Source organism: Talpa europaea (genome assembly GCF_964194135.1).
Source record: "Talpa europaea genome assembly, chromosome: 5".
In the NCBI taxonomy this organism is placed as follows: domain Eukaryota; kingdom Metazoa; phylum Chordata; class Mammalia; order Eulipotyphla; family Talpidae; genus Talpa; species Talpa europaea.
This window is the reverse complement of record NC_140071.1, coordinates 129,916,005-129,937,427: the sequence shown is the minus strand read 5'-3', so window position 1 is coordinate 129,937,427 and position 21,423 is coordinate 129,916,005. Positions and strand designations below refer to the sequence as shown.

The following is a 21,423-nucleotide window of genomic DNA, read 5'->3' as shown; positions in this document are numbered from 1 at the left end:
TGTTAGCCTCATCCTTATTATTGGCTTACATAATAGGTCCTTGATTAGCATTTGATTATTGTTATTACAATAAAAAATGGCCTGGGTGAAATTGCTAGACACCCACATCTATCAGTTACCAACTCAGCAATATGATATGAAAGAATATGAAATTCTACGGAGCTCTTTGTGCATTGTTTGTAGCCCTATTTAGATTTGATGTCACGTCCTCATGGAATCTGTTAGACATGCTGATTATCACTTTGTTGAAGTGTCAGCAGGCCTCCTCGAACATTGCTATTAAGCAAGTAACAACAGGGAACCTATAACACTATCTTTGCATGGAAAGGTAGATGCTTTCATTAAGGTGAAAATTTCATCTTTATTTTAGCTTTTTGAACTTGGTAAAATAATTTCTTTGCCTCATTGTAAAATCTGTAAAATTAACATCAGTTCATTCGGGGAACATTGTTTATCATTTTTGTTTTCCATTATAGAAAAGAATGTATTTGACTGTTAAGATCAGTTTGTTCATGATCATTATTTAATTCAAAGTAATTGATCTAATATTGCAATTTTAAGAGGATGATTTTTGATATTTTTTTGTTGTTACCATTTTACTTTTAATAGACGACTTCCTAGTATATGCATTTAGTGAGCACATTATGTATAGACTTGTATTTGATGTTTGAAAATTTGGTTTTAATATTATATGCACTTGAGGTCAATTTGAATAAAATAATGATCATGAACAAACTGATCTTAACTGTCAAATACATTTTTTTCTATAATGGAGAACAAAAATCACAATATATAATGTTAATAATCCAAGCTTTGGCCATATTTTTCTAATGTATGCTTCTGTTATTTAAAAACATGTTACCTAGCATATAAGTTATGATCTGAAATATCCACTATATATCTTCAATTTATTATGAAAACTGGTCAGCATTTTTTTCTCCTTGTCAGGATACTTAGCTATAATTCTTTAAAGGCTCTGGATTTGGGGCCTCCCTGGTGGCCCAAGAGGTTAAGACACAGCACTGTGAAGCTATCCACAGCCACTGCAGCATGAATTCGATCCCCGGCGAGGGAGCAGCTCACATGGCACAGCAGACCTCTCCTGTCTCGCCCGCTGCTCCCCTCAGCAGTGTATTTCAGTCAATCTGCCTGTTCTGTTCCCTGCTCTGTCTCTGGTGAATCCTCTCACCCCCCTGCACCTCTGGCCTGTACCCCAGCTCTTGTGTGCATAAATAAATTTTCTTTAAAAAATAAAGGCTCTGGATTTGACTAATCCCTAGATCGGTTAACATAATCAGATTTCCCTGGTTTATTTAGCCTTGTGTTATAGCATTTTATCCTTGGAATTCAACAGTTTAAGTTTGCTGAGAAGTAATTTTAGATTAGGAAGTGCATTTTTTTTTTTTGAAACATGAAATAAAATTTCATATGATAGGTAGTTTAACAGGAAAAACAAGTGGACCTTTAATTTCTCATTGCATTGTGGGGGAGGGTGAATATTTTGGGAAAGCACAGAAGATTGAAGAACCAGAGTGTTACTTCTTCAATATTTATATGTGATTACACTCAACCTTAGTGTAGTCAGTGTAATCAATATGCTATCAAAAGTAGGGGATTATCCTACCTTCTGAGTTTCTGAGCTTCAGTTTTCCCTTCTAAGTTTGAAATAATGCCTTCCTCTTAGGACTGGTACTGAGAATTAAATGAAGAGTACATATAAAGAGATGTGTACTGTTTGTTGCTATCTGCTTCTCTGTTCTTTCTTTCTGTCTGCCTGTCTGTCTGTCTATCTAACCAATATAGGAAGCAATGGATCTAAATAGTAATAAGTGCTTCACTTGATTTCATGGAATCAGAGAATGGAGATACAGAAGAGAATTTGGAAATACAATTGATGACATTTGTCAATGAATTGTTTGTGGTGGAAGGCAAGAATGAGGAGAGGAGGTCCTTTTTTTTCTTTCGAAGATTTATTTTTTTTATGCATACAAGAACTGAGGTATAGGCCAGCGGTGTAGGGGGTGAGAGGATTCACCAGAGACAGAGTGTGGAGCAGAACGGGCAGCTTGAACTGAAATACACTGCTGAGGGGAGTACCGGGTGAGTCAGGAGAGGTCTGCTGCACCATGTGGGTAGCTCCCTGCCCGGGGATCGAATTTGTGCTGCAGCGGTTGCGGATAACTTCATAGGTTGCCTCTTAACCCCTTGCACCACCAGGGAGGCCCGAGGGGAAGAGGTCCTTAATGGCAGTACCACACCTGTCTTTAGGGAACTTGCATTTGCAGATGCTGGTTGGAGAAAGAATGTTGAATTAAGTCGCTACAGTGGAGCTCATCTTTTAAAAAAAACCATCCTAATTTCTGGTTAGAAAATTTGACGTGGGTCAGTTGTCTAGACATTTTAGTAAACTAACTCTAATACAACAGCTTTGCAGTTTATGTAATTTAAATTCACAGCACAGCAAAATGCAAAGTAAATGCATTTTTTAAAAGATTTATTTATTTATTCATACAAGAACTGGGGTATAGGCCATAGGTGTGGGGTTAAGAGGATTCACCAGAGACAGAGTGGGGAGCAGAACAGGCAGACTGACTGAAATACACTGCTGAGGGGAGCAGAGGGCAAGATAGGAGAGGTCTGCTTTGCCATGTGGGTCACCTCCCTGGCTAGCTGGGGATCGAACTCATGCTGCAGAGGCTGCCGATGGCTTTGTAGTGCTGCGTCTTAACCCCTTGCGCCACCAGGGGAGGCCCCAAAGTAAATGCATAACTCAAACTGTGGAAGTCTGCACCTACTAGAGTCTCTATCTATTGGAGGCCTTGCTCTGTTTTCTCATGGCTGTCTCAGTGCTGGTGCTTCTCCACCGTAAGTTCCTGGTGATCTGTACCTTCATTTACTTAATGGTGACTCTTAGTACACAACCTTTCCTTCACGTGGACTGAGCAAGGGATCCTCACGTGGTTGCTGAGGTGTTAGGCTGCCTGTAGTACCACCTAAGACAATCCTGTGTTGTTTCCCTTTCAGAACCAGCAGCTTCCTGAGAGGCATGAGTGAGCAGAGACTAATGCAGGGCTTACTGAGTGTGAAGGCAGCCTGGCAGGTTAATGGCTCATATACACTCTGGCTGAAAGCCATTCTTTAGCTTTGAATTGTGGTTGAGATCACTTCTTCAGAATAGTTTTTTGACTTAACCACCAATGTAGATTTGACTATTTTAATATGACATATATTAATAGAAAGCTTAGTAACAAAGAAATGTATTGTTTTGGGTATTAACACTCAAGCAAAAAGGCATTTCCTTACTGATTGGTGTTTTAAAGAATGTTTTTAAATCTTCCCCATTCTGAACACACTATTTTTGTTTATTTAATATTCTCCCATTTACTGATATGTCCTGTTTGACACAATTTGAATGATGACTGCCATCTTTTTTCTTTTTACCTTAGCCACAGTCTTCTTTTAAACAGTGTAAAGCCTTAGAAACCCAAGTCATAGCTTTTCTTTTATGCATTAGGCCTTATTTTGGTAACAATATCCATAAATGTTTGAATCTGTGCTGTTTTAAAGGAAAATCAAAGGCAGATGCACTGTTGAATCCAAATACTTTAGAATAATACCAAACTGTATACGAGAGATTTAACTGATTAATAGGCCTGACAAGACTTGCTGGAGAATGGACTGATGCTATATCTACTGCTACCAACAGGAAAAAAGAATTTAAGCCTTTTCCGTTAAAGTGAAGATGACTGTAGACTCTTGATCCTTTTCAACCCATAAAAGTACTTTGCAAAATTATGACTGATAGTGTAAACACCAAACTCATGAGACTCTTAGACTCTACTCCTTCTGCAGGGAAGATGCAACAGTAATTATTTGTCAGGGAAGATGTAGGTGCCATTGTCAAACTTAAGGCACATAGGTACGTGGGCACACACTCAGGTCTGTGTATGTGTTTGTGTGCAGCAACCAAGGCATGGCTCCCACAATGTGTGTCTTTAGACTTTCTGAATTTAATATATTTATAGCTTTAGAAACATTTTCATTTTTGGTAATCAAAGAAAAAAATTACACTTTACCCTTATAAAATTTAGCCAGTGACTGATATATTAGGAGAGGAAAGAAAGGTTTCCTTTCAGTTTTTTTGTTGACCCACTCACTGAAACAAACCAAGTACATGTTCATAGTAAGTTTTATGTTCAATTAGTGTGCTTTACTGTTCTGACATAAAAATTCCTATCTTGGGCACCTCTTTAGGGACCTTTGCTTGACTAGAGGTGATTATTGCTGACAAAGTATAAAAAGTTATTAATAATTGTGTGTGAGATGTGTGTGTTGTTTTATATATGCACTTGGGGGAGGCAATAGAAATGCAGACCACATTCTCTTATTAAGAATTAATACCACTGGGCCTCCCGGTGGCGCAGCGGTTGAGCGCTGGGTTGCGAAGATGCCCGCAGCCTCTGTGGCACCGGTTCGATCCCCGGCTGCTCCCTGCCCACCGGAGGAGGGTCCCGCATGGCGCGCAGACCTCTCCTGCTGTCCGCTGCTCCCCTCAGCAGTGTACTTCAGTCCTTCTGCCTGCTCTGCTCCCTGCTCTGGCTCTGGTGAATTCTCTCACCCTCCCGCGCTTTTGACTGTACCCAGTGCTTGCATTAAATAAATAAATGGGGGAAAGGAGGGCTTGGGGTAAAAATAAGGGGGTTGTTATTGTATGGGGAATATAAAAATAAAACTTAAATTTAATAAATAAATAAATAAATAAATCTTAAAAAAAATAATGCCACTAACTGGATAGCTTTTGTATATACATGTAGATGTGATTGGGAAGTGCTGTGTAACCAGCAATCCATTCTTCATGCACACATGTGTTTAAAAATTTTTAAATACAAATAATACCTATTGAATATGCATATATGCATATTTAGCAGAGTCACAAATTGTTTACCTAAAAATTTTCCAGAATTGAAAATGACTAGGAATTCAAAGAAAAGGCACATCTTGAATAGCCATTGCCAAAATGTCTTCCAAAGAGATTGCACAAATTCACATCCCCAACAGGATACAAGGATTCCTGTTTTTCCTCTTGTACACCAATGTGGTATCACACTTTAAATCTACAGGACAGCAAGTCACTCTTAAATAGCTGTCATAAGAACATAAAAGCTGGGCTAGGAAGCCAGCCAGTCTCCCAAGTGTCTCTTCCCATGACTGTTTATTGCTAAGTTTGTCACGACTGGGTTCTGTGCTAAGTTGGGTCAGATCAGCAACTTGGCCTGAAGATGAGTGCTTCTCTGGTGCATCCTTGTTTAAAATTCTGATATAATTCAATTTACAGAAAAATTGCAAAAATACTACAAATAAATTCATCCTAATCCCTTATGTTAACATGTTACCACATTTGCTTTATTTCTGTGTATGATACACATACACACACACACACCCCACTTTCCATGAACTGTTTCAGTGTAAGAAGCAGACGTTATGCCCTTTTCTCCCTACATACCACAGTGCTGCTAGAAATAACGGCATTCTCTTACATAATCACTGTACAGTTACCAAACCAGGACATTAAAGTTGATATAATCCTAGCCTTTAATCTGTTGGTTTTATTCAGATTTTGTGAATTATCTAAATAATGTCTATCCAGCAGAAGTTAATTCTGGACAATATGTTGCATTTATTTATCTTTAGTCTCTTTTAAATCTGAGCCAATTCTTGAGTTTTTTGTCTTTCATGACCATGATGCACTTGAAAGTATAGTTCAGGTATTTTTGTTGACTGTTCCTCAATTTAGGTTTGTTATGTTTCCTTATGTTTAGATTCAAGTTCTGCATTTTGGGGCAGTAATACCACCTTCTTAATGCATCATCACAGGAGGCATTTGATGATGTTAGTGCGTCCCATTCATTCTCTTGACACATGAAATTGGAGTACTTTGCCCAGCATCTGGTTGCTGTCTTCTTCGTCGTCGTCTTCTTCTTCTTCTTTTTTTTTTTAAAGATTGATTTATTTATTTATGCAAGCACTGAGTACAGTCAGAAGCACGGGAGGGTGAGAGGATTCACCAGAGCCAGAGCGGGGAACAGAACAGGCAGAGTGACAAAATACACTGCTGAGGGGAGCTGTGGGCGTGGCAGGAGAGGTGTGTCATGCTGTGTGGGACACTCGCTGGTGGCTGGGGTTCAGCTGGGGATTGAACCGGCGCTGCAGAGGCTGCAGGCAGCTTCACAGCCCAGCACTTAACCGCTGCGCCACCAGGGGAGGCCCTGATTGCTGTCTTGATGAAGCCATAGATGTTAAGATACATACCTTTCAGTATTAACTGTGGGAATGAATGCCAGTGTTCCTACAACTCAGTTGTGACATTTGGGTAGATTGCTCTCTGGGTGGGTATGTGGAAAGGCACCCTTTATAATAATGGAGAGGCCTGAAGCCAGATGCTAAGAATAGCTGAAGATGGTCAGTCACCCCTCGTTTATATCTTTTCATTTATACAAACTGTTGGCAGACTGCTTTAAAGTTAAATTCATTGTTGTGTTTAAAGGAGAAGATAGAATAAAATTGAAGAAAATAGTGCTTTTCAGATGTTCTGCCCAGTATACATAATAAAAAGCACCAGGTGGAGCAAATTTCTCCACCTGATGGGACCAGGAGCAAAGTGTGTATCTTTGAAGCCTACCCGATATGATTGTAGCAAAAATAGCTTTAATGAATGTGATAGTCCAGGAGATTATATCTTGCCTAAATTATCTTTCTTGCAGTAGTCAAGGACCATTGGTTATACCTACCCAAGTTTTGAATGGTATTGCTATTGAATGTATTTTTTTTTTTATAGAGGCATGTTTTATTTATTTATTTATTTGGTTGGTTGGTTGGTTTATACATGCACTGGGTACAGTCAGAATCGCGGGAGGGTGAGAGAATTCACCAGAGCCAGAGCGGGGAGCAGAGCAGGCAGAAGGACCGAAGTACACTGCTGAGGGGAGCAGCGGGCGGCAGGAGAGGTCTGCGCGCCATGCGGGACCCTCCACCGGTGGGCGGGGAGCAGCCAGGGATCAAACCGGTGCCACAGAGGCTGCGGGCAGCTTCGCAACCCAGCGCTCAACCGCTGCGCCACCGGGAAGGCCCTGAATGTATTTCTTAAAGGAAGCGCAGGTTCAAAAGTAGAAATTGAAGTACAGCAAAGGCTGAAATGTCTTGCTCAGAGTTGTCCTGCCACTCATGGATAATGAATAAGCATCTAAAGAAAAAACAAATTACATATTCACTGAAAATATTTTTCAGTTGATCAAGTATTAATCTCGTCAAGCGTATTGAATAGCTACAATATCTGTGTTATTTGTAAGATCTTTCTTCTTATAGATGATGTACATGAACATTTTTGAACATGGTACTGTCCATTTGTCCTAATAGCATTTAAATTCCAGCGGGCCATGGATTTGTGTTGCATGTCTCTTGTTCACATAGGTATACCAAGGACCTATCCGTGGTTCCCACTAGGTGAATGAATGAATCTAGAGACAAGCACAGGAGGTTATATATAGCTATTCCAAATGAGATTTTTGCACGTTTTTGCAGAAAGGGACTAAACAGCTTCCTAATACCATTTGCTTTGCTTTTCATATTGTATATTATTACAGAATATAGTAGTAATGTTTATCACCAATTTGTGTCTTCCTGCTGATAAATGTTCCACGTGTGGATCTTTAGGGCAGGAATCAGGTTTCCTAATATTTCTCCAATCAAGTGCAGATTCATTTCACTATTATACACTATAATTTAAAAAATCCCAGTATTTTTGAACTATGTAAGATTTATTTACTGGTGCTGCAGGTTTGGTGTAAAGTTTAGTCTAATTATGAGTTTGGGTTGTTTATGCTTTCTTTTTTACTTCTTTCCTGTAAATACCACATAAATGTTTCATGCCTTTTATTTCAATATCATATCTGATTAAGCAGAAAATTTGTGCAATACAGAAAAACAGAGGAAATTACAGTAGCCCCTCCTAAACTGTGGTTTTGCTTTCCGTGGTTTCAGTAATTACCCGAGGTCAACCATGGTCTAAAAATACTACAAGCAACAAGATATTCTGAGAGGGAGAGACCACTCTCACTTAACTAGTATTACAGTTTATTGTTAGACTTGCTCTCTTTTATTGTTGTTAATCTCTTACTGTGCTTGATTTATAAATTAAACTTTATCATAGGTCTTATTCTATAGGAAAAAAACAGCATATATCATGCTCAGCACTATTTGCAGTTTTAGGCATCCACTGGGGTGATGGGATGTATTCCCTGCAGTTAAGGAATTATTACCATACATTTTGTTTAACAACCCAAGCGCAGAAAAGGGTCCCACATGACTTGAACTTTTTAAGCTGTTTTTAAAATCTGTTTTTAAAATCAACATTCTGATATTACTAGACAATATTCTGGATAACATCAGGCTTTTTGTCTTTTGTAGCAGTATAATTACCAAATTATTCTTACTCAAAAAATCTTTTTTCTTCTTCCTTTTTGGAGTTTTGACTTGGTGTTCTCATGTGAAGTATCTATTAGCTGCAAAAGCTGTTTAAGATTGGTGAAGTTTTGATCACTTTTATCATGTTTTTCTTCAGTTTGTGGTCACATACTTCCTTACAGATTGGTAAATATGTATCTGATGTGGGAGAAAATATGAATCTGGTGTGGGAGAAAACAATATTGCACCTCCTTCCTGAGCAAAAGAAGTGTATAATATGTGTAATGTGCATACAGATTTTTTACTTATTTGAAAATTACAATGGATTGAAGTACATATGAGCATCTCAGTACCATTTAGGTAGGAAGCTCTGGATTTCTGCTAGACTGGCAATGCAAACAATGCCCTAAGACTGGTATTCAATAGGGTTGAAGTATTAAGTCATAAAGGAGACATCATGGTACCTAGAAAGCTTCCGTGGAATGTGTCATACAACCTATTCAATTTTTGTTCTTTTTTCTTTTTTCCAGAAAATTTGGTGAGCGACCTCCACCTAAACGACTCACTAGGTAAGCATTGTATTAGCCTCTCATACAAACATTTCATCAAAGCATTGGTCCTGTCATTAAATGCTTTTGAAAAGAAGTTATTTAGATACTGGTTATCTAGAACATGAGCTTATTCCCATCATCGCTTCTCCACTATCCTGCCTCCTAACCTCCTAAGTAAAGGGGGAGGCAGGATGAGATGCTATAGTTCAAGGGGGAAAATGAAAGTATTTCAAGAATTAATCTCAAGCATTATATGATAAATATAATAAAGGCTATAATATACATAGCTTCCTATATCTAGTTGCATTTAACCAATCTCAATTTGTTGGTTACAGGTGAGACTTGAAAGTTATTTAATATGTGCTTTTAGAAAAATTTACAAAATATAACCCATTAAAAATGTTTTTAGTTGAAGTAACTATGGTTTATAAAATAACTTTCAGCTGTGCAACATTATACTTTGTTATCTGTGTATATACCACGTTATGATCACCACAGAAAGTCTAGTTTCCACTTAAGATTTTACCCATTCTTAATGAGACTATAAATATTATAGTATGTTTGAATTATGTAAATTAATTTTGCAGCATGCATTTTATTTTTATTTATTTATTTATTTTTTTATAGAGGCATGTTTTTATTTATTTATTTTATTTGTTTGTTTTTTGTTTATACATGCACTGGGTACAGTCAGAAGCGCGGGAGGGTGAGAGAATTCACCAGAGCCAGAGCGGGGAGCAGAGCAGGCAGAAGGACCAAAGTACACTGCTGAGGGGAGCAGCGGGCGGCAGGAGAGGTCTGCGCGCCATGTGGGACCCTCCTGCGGTGGCCGGGGAGCAGCCGGGGATCGAACCGGCACTGCAGAGGCTGCGGGCAGCTTCGCAACCCAGCGCTCAACCGCTGCGCCACTGGGGAGGCCCCTGCAGCATGCATTTTAATTGCAAATGTTAAATTTAAATGTTTTAATCTTGAAGATGATTTTGAAAATTTCTAATAGTGATTGTGACATAAAGACATCCAGTCCCATAGTTACAATTACTGTTAATGCTAACCCTGCATTTTAATATCTTTCAAGAAAACTATATGCATATATAAACATGTGCCTGTCTTTATTTTTCAAACTCTGGCATCAACTCCACCATTGTTTTATTCCATTTAATGCCATTTAACTGTATGTTTTCTTCCTTTTCACTTTAATGTCTTCAATTTTTCTTTGTTTTCCCATTCATCTTTATGTAGCATTAACATTGATGATCACTTGGGTTATTTCCACGTAGTATTACTATATAAAAGGCTGTTATACTCTTAAGAATGATGAAACGTGCCAGAAGGAAACACAAAGAGAGCCACTTTGAAAGGGTTCCCACTGACAGTTATGACTGAAAACTCAGGGAGTAAAATGACAACGTAGAAGCTACACTCATAGAGGAGAGGAGAGGAGCTGGCTTTTCCATACAGAAGACTCCTAACTAATACATGCAGTGGGAACAATGGAACTAGGAAATCACACTTTGGCAACCACTACCATGGTGCTTGTTTCAAACAAAAATAATCAGTGGATGCTTAAACTCTTGGATTGAAGTCTGATGAAAAACCCAATGGTTATATAGTCTAAGTGTATCTCACAAAATCCATATTAATTATAAAGTGAAAAATAGTAACATGACAGTGAAGAAACCTGGCAGACATTACCTTAATTAAAGTGTCCTAAATTAAGATTATAAGTAAAGGGTCAGATAATAACCATGATAGGCTTTTGGGGGCCTGCTGAGTCTATAGTGACTTCTTCACTCTATCTTTCTATTCCCAAATCTGCCATAAATGATATGCAAATGAAGGGCATGGCTGTTCCAGTTCAGTTTAATTTAGGAAGCCCGATGGCTCTCCTGATTTGGTGAGGGAGTAGTTTCTCAGTACTGTTGTCATGGTCCCCGTCCCTCGGCCTGATAAAGGACATTATGGATCTGTAGATATTAGTATTGTATCAGTGGTAATTACATTGTGATTGTATAAGAGAATAACTTTGCTTTTAGGAAGTAAACATTGAGTGCTTTATGTCTACATACCATGTGATTCCACTCTAGAACATGCAAACTAATCTGTAATGACAGCACAGCAATGGTTTCCCAGGAAAGGGGAGGAGGAAAAGGAGGGATTGCAAAATGGTAGCAGAGACTTGGAAATGATGACTCTCTGTCTTTATTGTGGTGATATGCCAAAACTTACTAAATTGTTCATATGAAAATCAGTGCAGTTATGTGTGTCCATGAAATCTCAATAAAACTATAAAAAAGTTACAGCTTTTATATTTTATAATACCCTAAAAAAAATTAGTGCCTTTTTAATGGGGAATTCAGGTGAGCTTTATTTCTAAGTCTCTTAAAGAGAGCAAACTTACAAGTTTTTATTTTATTATTAAAGCTTAAAATAAATCAAATTTAGTGAAACAGTTGGCCATTCTGTGATAAAAATTTAATTTTAAACCCAAATTTGAACCAAGACATTTTCCCTATTGCTAGTATAGCAAATTTTAGAATTTTTCTTATTGGAAAATTTTGGTGTCTTATTTGAACAAAAATATTCAGTTTTTAATGCAATTTCTTTTTTTTTTTTAATTGAGGTAACATTGGTTTACAACATGGTATATGATTTAGGGGAATAGACTTAGGGGGAGATATGATTTAGGAACACCTTCTGAGATGTATGTCACACACCACACCCACCACAAAGCACCTATAACCCGTTACCATAGGCCATGGACCCCTTCCTGCTTTGTCTTTACCCCTACCCACTCTCCTCTTCAAATAGCTTCAGTTCTACACTCATATTTTTAGGGTTTGTTTGGTTTAGTTTTGTCAGTTCCTTCGTTTCTCTGTGTTCTACATATGAGTAAAGTCATCTGGTGTTTGTCTTTCTCCTAATGACTTATTCCACCTAGCAAATCCCGTCAAGTTCCATCCATATTGCTGAAATGGCACAAGTTCATCTCTTCATTTATGGCTGATTAGTATTCCATTGTATATATGCACCAAATCTTTTTTTTTTAATTTTTTAAAAAGATTTATTATTTATTTATGCAAGCACTGGGGTACAGTCAGAAGCGTGGGAGGGTGAGAGAATTCACCAGAGCGGAGAGCAGAACAGGCAGACAGGCGAAGTGCACTGCTGAGGGAGCAGCGGGCGGCAGGAGAGGTCTGCGCGCCATGTGGGCCCTTACCCGGCGGCCAGGGATCAAACCGGCGCTGCAGAGGCTGCGGGCAGCCTAGCAACCCAGTGCTCAACCGCTGCACCACCAGGCAGGCCCAAATCTTCTTAGCCCACTCATCTGTCCTGAGGTTGTTTCCATACCTTGGCTATTGTGAATAGTGCTGCAGTGAACATAGGTGTACATATATCCCTTCAAATTAGTGTTTTTGCATTCTTTGAGTGGATACTTAGGAGTGGAATTGATATTTTGAAGAATTTCCATGCTGTTTTCCATCGGGGCTGGACCAGTCTATATTCCCACTCAATGGTTTCTTTTCTTCCACACCCTCACCAGCATTTGTTGTTTTGATTTTTTGACATGGGTCATTCTCATAGGAGTAAGTTGGTGGTATCTTATTGTGGTTTTGATTTGCATTTCTTTGATAAGTGATAGTATTTTTTCTGTATGTCTTCTTTGATTAGGGTCTAACTCTTCTGTCCATATTTTGCTCTTTTTCCTTTATGTTGCATATGTCAGTTTGTTGTAGATCTAGGATTTGTCCCTAGTTGGATATATGATGTGCAAGTATTTTCTCCTCTTCAATAGGGTGTCTCTTTATTTTAATGGATTTTTTCCCACTGTACAGAAGATTTTTAGTTTGATGTAGTCCCACTTAGTTGTTTTTGCTTTAGCTTTTCTTACTGCTGGAGTCGAGTTTCCAAAGACATTATTGAAGCCAGTGTTGTAGAGTGTTTTGCCCATGTTTCCTTTTATACATTTTATGGTTTTTGTCTTATTTCCAAGTCTTTAATCCATTTTGAGATAATTTTTATGTATGGTGTGAGAGATTGGTCTAGTTTCATTTTTCTGCATGGGACTGCCCAATTTTTCCAGCACCATTTGTTGAAGAGACTCTGCTTTTACTAGAGTATAGCCTTGGCTCCTTTGTCATAGATTAACTATCCATAAAGTATGGGTTTACTCCTCGGTTCTGTTTTCTGCCATTGACCTGTGTGTGTATTTTTATCCCAGTACCATCCTGTTTTTTTTTTTTTTAACTTTTTTTTTAAAAAAGATTTATTTATTTATACAAGAACTGGGGTACAGGCCAGATGCGCGGGAGGGTGAGAGGATTCACCAGACACAGAGCGGGGAACAGAACAGGCAGACTGACGAAATACACTGCTGAGGGGAGCAGAAGGCGAGACAGGAGAGGTCTGCCACGCCATGTGGGACTCTCGCCGGCCGGCCGGGATCAAACCAGCTCTGCAGAGGCTGCGGACTGCTTTACAGCGCAGCGCTCAACTGCCTGCATCGCCAGGGGAGGCCCAGTACCATACTGTTTTGATGTTTTAGTTTAGTTTGAAGTCTGGGGCATATTACCTTCTTCTTTTTTTGTTAGAATTCCTTTGGCTTTTTTGGACTCTTGTGGTTTTGTGGTTTGCTCTATTTCTTTGAAGAATTCCATTGAAAGTTTGGGATTGTATTGAATACACATGACTTTGGATAAGATGAATATTTTAAACAGTGTTAATTCTTCCAATCCATGAGCATGTGATATCTTTTCATTTCCTCTTGTCATCTAATTCTTTTGGCAATGTCTTACAGTTTTCTTTGAAAGAGTAAAAATAGTTTAAAATCTCATTTTTTCTCTCTTTTTTTTTTTAAAGATTTATTTATTCATGCATACAAGAGCTGGAGTACAGGCCAGAGGTACGGGGGGTAAGAGGATTCACCAAAGACAGAGTGGGGAACAGAACAAGCAGACTGACTGAAATACACTGCTGAGGGAAGCAGGGGGCTAGACAGGAGAGGTCTGCTGCACCATGTGGGTTGCTCCCTGGCCAGCTGGGGATCGAACTTGTGCTGCAGAGGCTGTGAATTGCTTCATAGTGTAGTACTTAAATAGTACATGGTTAACACTATGTATTATTTAGCATTACTGTGGATTCCCTTTATCTTTTTTTAGTGTTGCATTCTTTCCCACTCTCTTGAAATAGTTTCTTTAATGTGGCTCATAGATATAACACTGTGGATTTAGAAAACAAACAGAATAAGCAGCCCTTATACTAATGTGTAGAAACAATTGTTCTTTTATTGTGGAGGCTTCTCATTTTGTTATTTAGAGCCTGGTATCATCAATGACAGTATTAGTTGCAGTGCAGTTAGGCACCAGGAATGCTGAACAGAGCATTGATGCACCCATTGTTTATGTAAGATGGGTCGGAGCTCTGAAATTAGAACTTCCGCAGTACCATAATATGTGGTTTACAAAAAATAGACTTTGAACTTAGTACCCTGTGCCATAAGTCACTTCGCTCTGTTACCAATAATGAAAAGGTTATAACTGGAATCTTGAAGTCTCTTGTGTGGTAAGACTCTTCCATGGCATGTAGTCTTGACCTTCTTCCCCTCCACAGCTCTTGGACTGGCACCCCTACGTCATGCTTGTGCTTGAGTTTAGGATCAAGGATTTGCTTCATAGGTTCATTTATTTAAGGCTGCTGTAATTGTTGGACCTATTATATATTGTTTTCTCTATTTGAAAACTTTATAGCTTGGATTAATTACTTTTGGTTTTTAAGGCCCTATTTGTTGGTTTCACTGCCACATGTCTCTGTTCTCATTGTCCTAAACATACCTCTATTACTGCCCTAGTCATTTGTGGAAAAACTCAGTTTCTGAGGCTCTTTCTTGACTTGTTTTGGAGGTTGCCTGGAGTAAGTCCTAACATCCAACATGATAGTTAAGAAGTTGCTTCCATATCTGTTATCCACTTGAACATTGGTTATATTTACTTTATAACTATTTGTGCATTAACTTTGAAATTCCATTATCCTTGAATATGCCCCTATTTTTTAAAATCTCCTTTCCTATCCATAGCATGCAGTTTTGAGAATTATTTTACCAGTTCCTAATGCAAAACTCTTTAAAAATGAATTCTCCTTGTTTACAAACAAGGAAACTACCCTGTCCACTCCAAATTATAGCTAAAGATGCTGTTTACATGTCTATTAATGATTCATCCCTTCATTTTCTAACAAGAGAACCATCCATTTTTCATTGTTGACTTTGTTCTGATTAATGTCTATATTGGGCCTTTTCTAATAATAAGAGCTACTTTATGTTTGGTATCACAGGGTACCACTATCTTGTTTTAACATGAGAGAGACTTTTGAAATACCTGATACAACAACAACAACAACAACAACAGAGGTTTCTTTACTAGAAGTTCATGTTGGAACTTTATTATTTGAGTTTTAGATGTAATAAAAATCCAACCTGAGAAGTACAAGGACCAAGCATGTTGGTGAGGACAATTGACTGCCTGGACCCCCTGTCTTGAGGGCTGCTTTCCTAGTAGGAGGGGCTGGCTGTGGTTAGCTCCCAACTCAGTTGCCTATAGGCACACCTCAGCCCTCTGCCTTGCACACACTAATCTGGCCTAACTCACTTACCCACTGCCCACGTCATGGAGTTGTATGAGGCGGTGAAAAAGTAAGGGGAAGAGTGGGCGTTAGCAGCAGACATTATTTTTGTGCATTTTGTTTGCAGTTTTTAAAAAGCTTGACATTTCTAAAGGAAAACAGCCCCAAAATTCACAAAGGTAATGGTAGAAAATTTAAGCATACCGGACCTCCCTGGTGGCGCAAGGGGTTGAACGCAGCGCCGTGAAGCTGTCGGCAGCCTCTGCAGCATGAGTTCATTCCTCGGCCAGGGAGCAATCCACATGGCACTGCAGACCTCTCCAGACTCGCCGCTGCTCCCTTCAGCAGTGTACTTAGGTCTATCTGCCTGTCTCTGGTGAATCCTCACACCTCTGGCCTGTACCCCAGTACTTGTAATCATAAATAAATAAATCTTTAAAAAAAAAAAAAGAAAAAGAAAATTTAAGCATATCAAGCTAGAATGGCATTTACCATGATTTTGCATTGGTAAAATTACTAATAAAAATGTATCTTGTTCTTTTCTAAATGATTAAACTCTTCTGTGTTTTGAGTAAACAGACTTTTTCAAAAGATGTTCCTCCATGGTGCTCTGCAAATAACTTATAATTGGTTTTCTTTCAGAATAAATAATTTATACTAAGTGAAATTGACAAAGAATGTACTTAAAAACACTAGTAACAATAGTGTTTTAATTTTAGTTATTTTAATAATTAGGATCAATAACTCACCTTTTTGTAGAAAGGGTTTGCAGTTGCCTTGGGTATTCATAAATACCCAGTTTGTTACCTGCTGTGAACGAAAGGAATAGAAGTATGAGATAAGGATCTTGCCCATAAAGACTTTGTAGTATGTTTGGGAAGATGAGAGAAACTGACAAGGAGTCTGACAAATAAGTAAAGCCAAATGATATAATAGGGACTATAAATGCAACAGAATTTAGGGTGGGCAGATACACCCTAAATTTTTTCTTTCAAGTGTATAGCAACTTTTCATGTTTAATATCAGGGATGACTTCTGTGTCTGTTTTGTTAAGATACTGGCCTTCTAAATTCTCTGTGCTTTCTTGTCAACCCTGAACTCTATGGTCAGTCACCTGACTAAACAACACCTCAGATCTTGTCAGTGTTATCCTCTCTAGGCTGCACTTAATGTCCAGCACACAGCGGGTTTGAGAATATGCTGGCTATACTCCACCATGGAGTATTGGTGGGAATTGCCTTGTCATTCATGGAGTCCAACATTAGCTGGTGGTTCTTTGATACTTATCTTTACCTGCCCATAGTTAGTTGCTTTCGCCATTCGCTAGAGGGTTTTTCTACTTTCCACTGTTATTTTCTTACCCATTAGACAACCTCATTTTACAAAAAGTTTCTAAGACCTGCTGTTAGCTGGCATCTGTTAGCCTCTGCAGCATGTCACCTTTCATTGTTCCTCTCTTTTGCAGTCACTCCTTTCATAGCACCTAAGAATAGTCTCCATTCTACCCCTTACCAGCCCTTCTACTTTTCTAATATACATTTTCTTGACTCCTGTCACTGTGTTTTCTTCCTGGGAGATCTTATTTCCACAGCTTCACTTGCCAGAGGCGTACCAGCAGTTCCCACTTTCACAACCCAGACGCCTCTCTGGAACTACAGAGGTCGTCCAACAGCCTTTAGGTACTTCCAGGTTGGAGGTTCAGGACACTTCAGAGTGTTATTTGTCAAGCAGAACATATTACATATATACCCATTTATTCCCCCACAGCAGATCTCTGAAGTATTAAGTCTTTTCCTCTCTTCCCCCTACTGTCTCCTATTACCTTTCATTCTTAGTGTGTCAGCCTCTTCTCTTGAATTTGTCTTGCTTCTTTTCTAGTCCTTTTTTGTTCCACCTCTAGAATTAACTAAAGTGGAAAATTAATTGTATCTTTAAAAAAACCATCATGATCTCTCACTGCCCTTTCTGTATATAGAAAACTCAAGTTCCGTATCATGGTGGGGTGTTTTTTGTTGATGTTGTTAGTTTTTCTTTAGGTCTCTTAAGAATTTTATTACTGCTACATCTTTTCTCATTATTTATCATAGGGTAATACTTGAGTTAGTTTAAACCTTTATCATCAGTATTTAAGTTTACAAATGTCAGATTTTTTTTTAAGGAATTTGACAAATTTTTCAAATCTGACTCTACCCAACTAGTCAGCTTTATTCATTGCTGTGACTCACTGTAGAATCTTAGAGGATTTATTTCAATTCCTGACTGCCATTTTATTAATTGTAAGACATTGAGCAAGACATTCGAAATGGTATTAACAATACTTACCTTTTTGGATTATGCGGATTAAATGAAATAATTCATTTAAAGTGCTTAGTTCAGGACCTGGCGCATAGTCAGTCATCCAGAAATATTAGTTGCTGCTGTTTTGTTGTCGTGGCTGCCTGACTCTTTAGCCTGAATCTCTCACTGCACCCTGCCTTTCCTGACTGCATTCCTTGTTCTCTTCTCCCACTGACTGTGTCTACGCCTCTTCCTCCAGAATTTAGCTTTTCTAAGAAATTTTTTGCTAGCATGTAATCCTTTATATAGACATTCCGTCTGTCTGCCTTTTGTTCCTACCTGTATTTCAATCATATATTTCATTAAAGTGTCATTTTCCAAACTCTGGTTTCCAGTGCAATTTGAGCTCTTTCTTGGGTAAGGATTAGTCCTCAATCTATTGAGTGCTCGCTTCGGCAGCACATATACTCAATCTATTGGATGGACTCCAGTTTAATGCCCTGCCTTGCAGATAACAGGTTTTTAGTCAATAGTCATGAATCCTCTAGCTTGACCTCTAGATTATCTCATTTAGTCCTTATAGTCACTCTGTGTCAGGTCAGCATTATATTCTGTTATTATCAGATACAGAAACCAAGGCTGGATAAGGTTAAATGATTTGCCCCAGGCTATTTAGTTTTTAAGTACTACAGCTCTGTGGAATTCCCCATATTTACTGACATACATTGTAACTGCCCTCCTGTACATTTGTCTACTACTTATAATGTAAATTTAAAGACCATTTAATTTATTAAAAGTATTTCTTGATCATTGTCTTTGAAGTACCTTTGCTTTAGTTTTGTACTAAAAACATCTCAAGAATTGGGATTCTGCTGACTCAGAATTATCAGAGTATCATCTGTGTAGACTTTGTATTCTTTAAGGTGTAACTTAGCAAAATGTCAATAAATATCTTTAAGAAATTGAACCTTCTTTGAATAATAGTTTCATAATAAATAGGTAGTTGGAGTAATTTGTACATGGAAGAATTAAAATTGTTATTTTTTCCCCAAATTCATTCCAGTTGTTTTTCACTAATTTGAATTCTCTTTATCAAATTTTACTGTACATTTGTAATGACCATCAAGATAAATATAAATGATAGCCTTTCTTAGTCCTTATGTGGGGTTATTTTAAGACTATGTCATAATATAAGTCATGTTATGACTGTAGTGAATTTAAAACACTGGGGAGAGGAGCTGGTGGTACATTATTAAATGCAAAACTATTGCACATCATTAATTTTATAAACACTTTAAAGCCATATTATAAATATAATAGTGATTGTAGTTTTTCTAAAAGTTGTAATGTTTTTTAATAGTTACTCATAAATTCCAAGCAAAGGGACAGTTTCTTCTAAGGAATGGAATTGAAGATGAGCAGTGGTTATTACCCCGTTGTGTAATTCAGTTCATGGGTATTGCTGTATTGTTTTTGTTGTCAGATTTACTTGCTTGAAGAAATACAAGTATTCTTCACATTTCAGTGCATGAGTAATATTCTACATCTCACCCCTGTAATTTACATTTTATTTTAGGGAAGCTATGCGAAATTATTTAAAAGAGCGAGGGGATCAAACAGTGCTTATTCTTCATGCAAAAGTTGCACAGAAGTCATATGGAAATGAGAAACGGTAAGATTGTTTTTCTGATGGATGGTTAATGGTAACTGCTACGTGAATTTGTAAATGCTATCTAATAAGTAAGAGGATAGCTTCATTACTACATAATGTGCAAGTACAGAATGAAAAATATGTGGTTTGTGTCTATTGAAGGGGAGAAACAAAGTGAATTGTGGCACATTCAGCAAAGATCATTTTACTAAACCCCCGATTTTACAAAATAGTTCGTGATTTTTCTTTTGGACTGCATGATGTTCCCTAAGTATTTCTGTCACATATTAGTTCATTTGCAAAGTAGTTTTTCTTTGGGTGGAAAATTTTATAGGCAATTTTATAGGCAGTAGCAACCTCCAAAACACTATTTTTTAAAAAGATTTATTTATTTATGTATACAAGAATTGTGGTGCAGGCCAGAGGTGGGGGGGTGGGGTGGTTTAAAAGGATTCACCAGAGACAGAGCAGGGAACAGAACAGGCAGAGCTACTGAAGCACACTGCTGAGGGGAGCAGTGGGTGAGTCAGGAGAGGTCTGCTGCACCGTGTGAGTTGCTCCCTGGCTGGCTGGGGATCGAACTCATGCTGCAGAGGCTCCGGACAGCTTCATAGTTTGTGTGTTAACCCCTTGAGCCACCAGGGAGGCGCCCCAAAAATACTATTTTAGCAAGGAAAAGACAGAAACAAGCCCAGGTTGAACTGGGGTAATTTTAAAGAGGTCTCAACCCTCCGTATCTTCACTTGTGCATGTAGGGGTCCTCTCAGACACATGGAGGGAGTACCATGGAGAGGACCTATGCCTCAGATGAGCCAAGATGAAGTCATCATTAAGTGACCTTTATGTTTAATACTTGTCACAGTATTTTTTAAATTTCATAATTTTTGGTGTATGGTTGTGGACTTTGTTTTTTTACTTGGTTTCTGGATTTTTCTTGTTAATGGTTTTTCAAGTCTCACATTTTTCTATTAAGTTTTTATGGACAGAGGTGGCTTGGGGAAGATTTTTTTGGACTGACTAAAGGAGGCACCAACATGAAATAGGATAAGGAATGAAAACTCAGGTGTGGGTATTGGGTTGAAAGGAATTGTTACGGGGCAACCCCAGTGTGAAACGGGTTGGCCTAACTGTGGGTCCTCACCTGTGCGCTTAAAAGGGACTTATAATTATGAGACTCAACTGCAGGCACGCACAAAAAGGCTGGCAAGAAACAAGCACCCCCAACCCCACGTCTGGTTATATACCAACCTGGCTGCTTACCTCCAGGCTTAGTTCCCAGCAGTCCTGCCTTTGGTGACGATGGCATTATGGAATGTGCAGTACTTGGTGACTTGGATCTCTCTGGTCGGGGGTGGGAGTGGGGTCCATAAAACCTATTAGGAGTTGTTCAGGACATCCTTCCCCTCAATAGAATGAGTACAATCTATGTGAGATAAAGGGAAGTCTTAACATATGCATAAGAGAAGGGAAATGTTACTGTAGAATCAATGTACATATTATGAGGAAATTAAGTCATTTTTTTTAAAGGCCTCAAAATTTGAACTGAAACGAAGAGGAAGCTATTTAATTGACAGTCTTATCCTCAAAGAGGGTTGTTCAGGACATCCTTCCCCTCAATAGAATGAGTAGAATCTATGTGAGATAAAGGGAAATCTTAGCATATGCATAAGAGAAGGGAAATGTTACTGTAGAATTAATGTACATATTATGAGGAAATTAAGTCATTTTTTTTTAAAGGCCTCAAAATTTGAACTGAAACGAAGAGGAAGCTATTTAATTGACAGTCTTATCCTCAAAGAGGGTGCACAAGTGAAAACAATGTTAGGGCTCCTGCTGCCAAGTGTTGTTTTTTTGAATCGTTATTCAAGT

The 21,423-nt window shown here is 38.3% G+C and overlaps 1 protein-coding gene across 2 annotated transcripts in view; it reads left to right on the top strand.

The window, feature by feature from the left end:
• RBPJ (recombination signal binding protein for immunoglobulin kappa J region) overlaps nt 1-21,423 on the top strand; it is a gene marked incomplete at its 5' end in the record, with an annotated part of 80,244 nt that overhangs the window by 38,003 nt on the left and 20,818 nt on the right. For both annotated transcript variants that reach the window (XM_084233428.1, XM_084233427.1), the window contains 2 exons: nt 8,991-9,029; nt 19,480-19,575. In XM_084233428.1, coding sequence (XP_084089554.1) covers nt 8,991-9,029; nt 19,480-19,575 — 135 coding nt within the window. The remainder of the gene's footprint in view (nt 1-8,990; nt 9,030-19,479; nt 19,576-21,423) is intronic.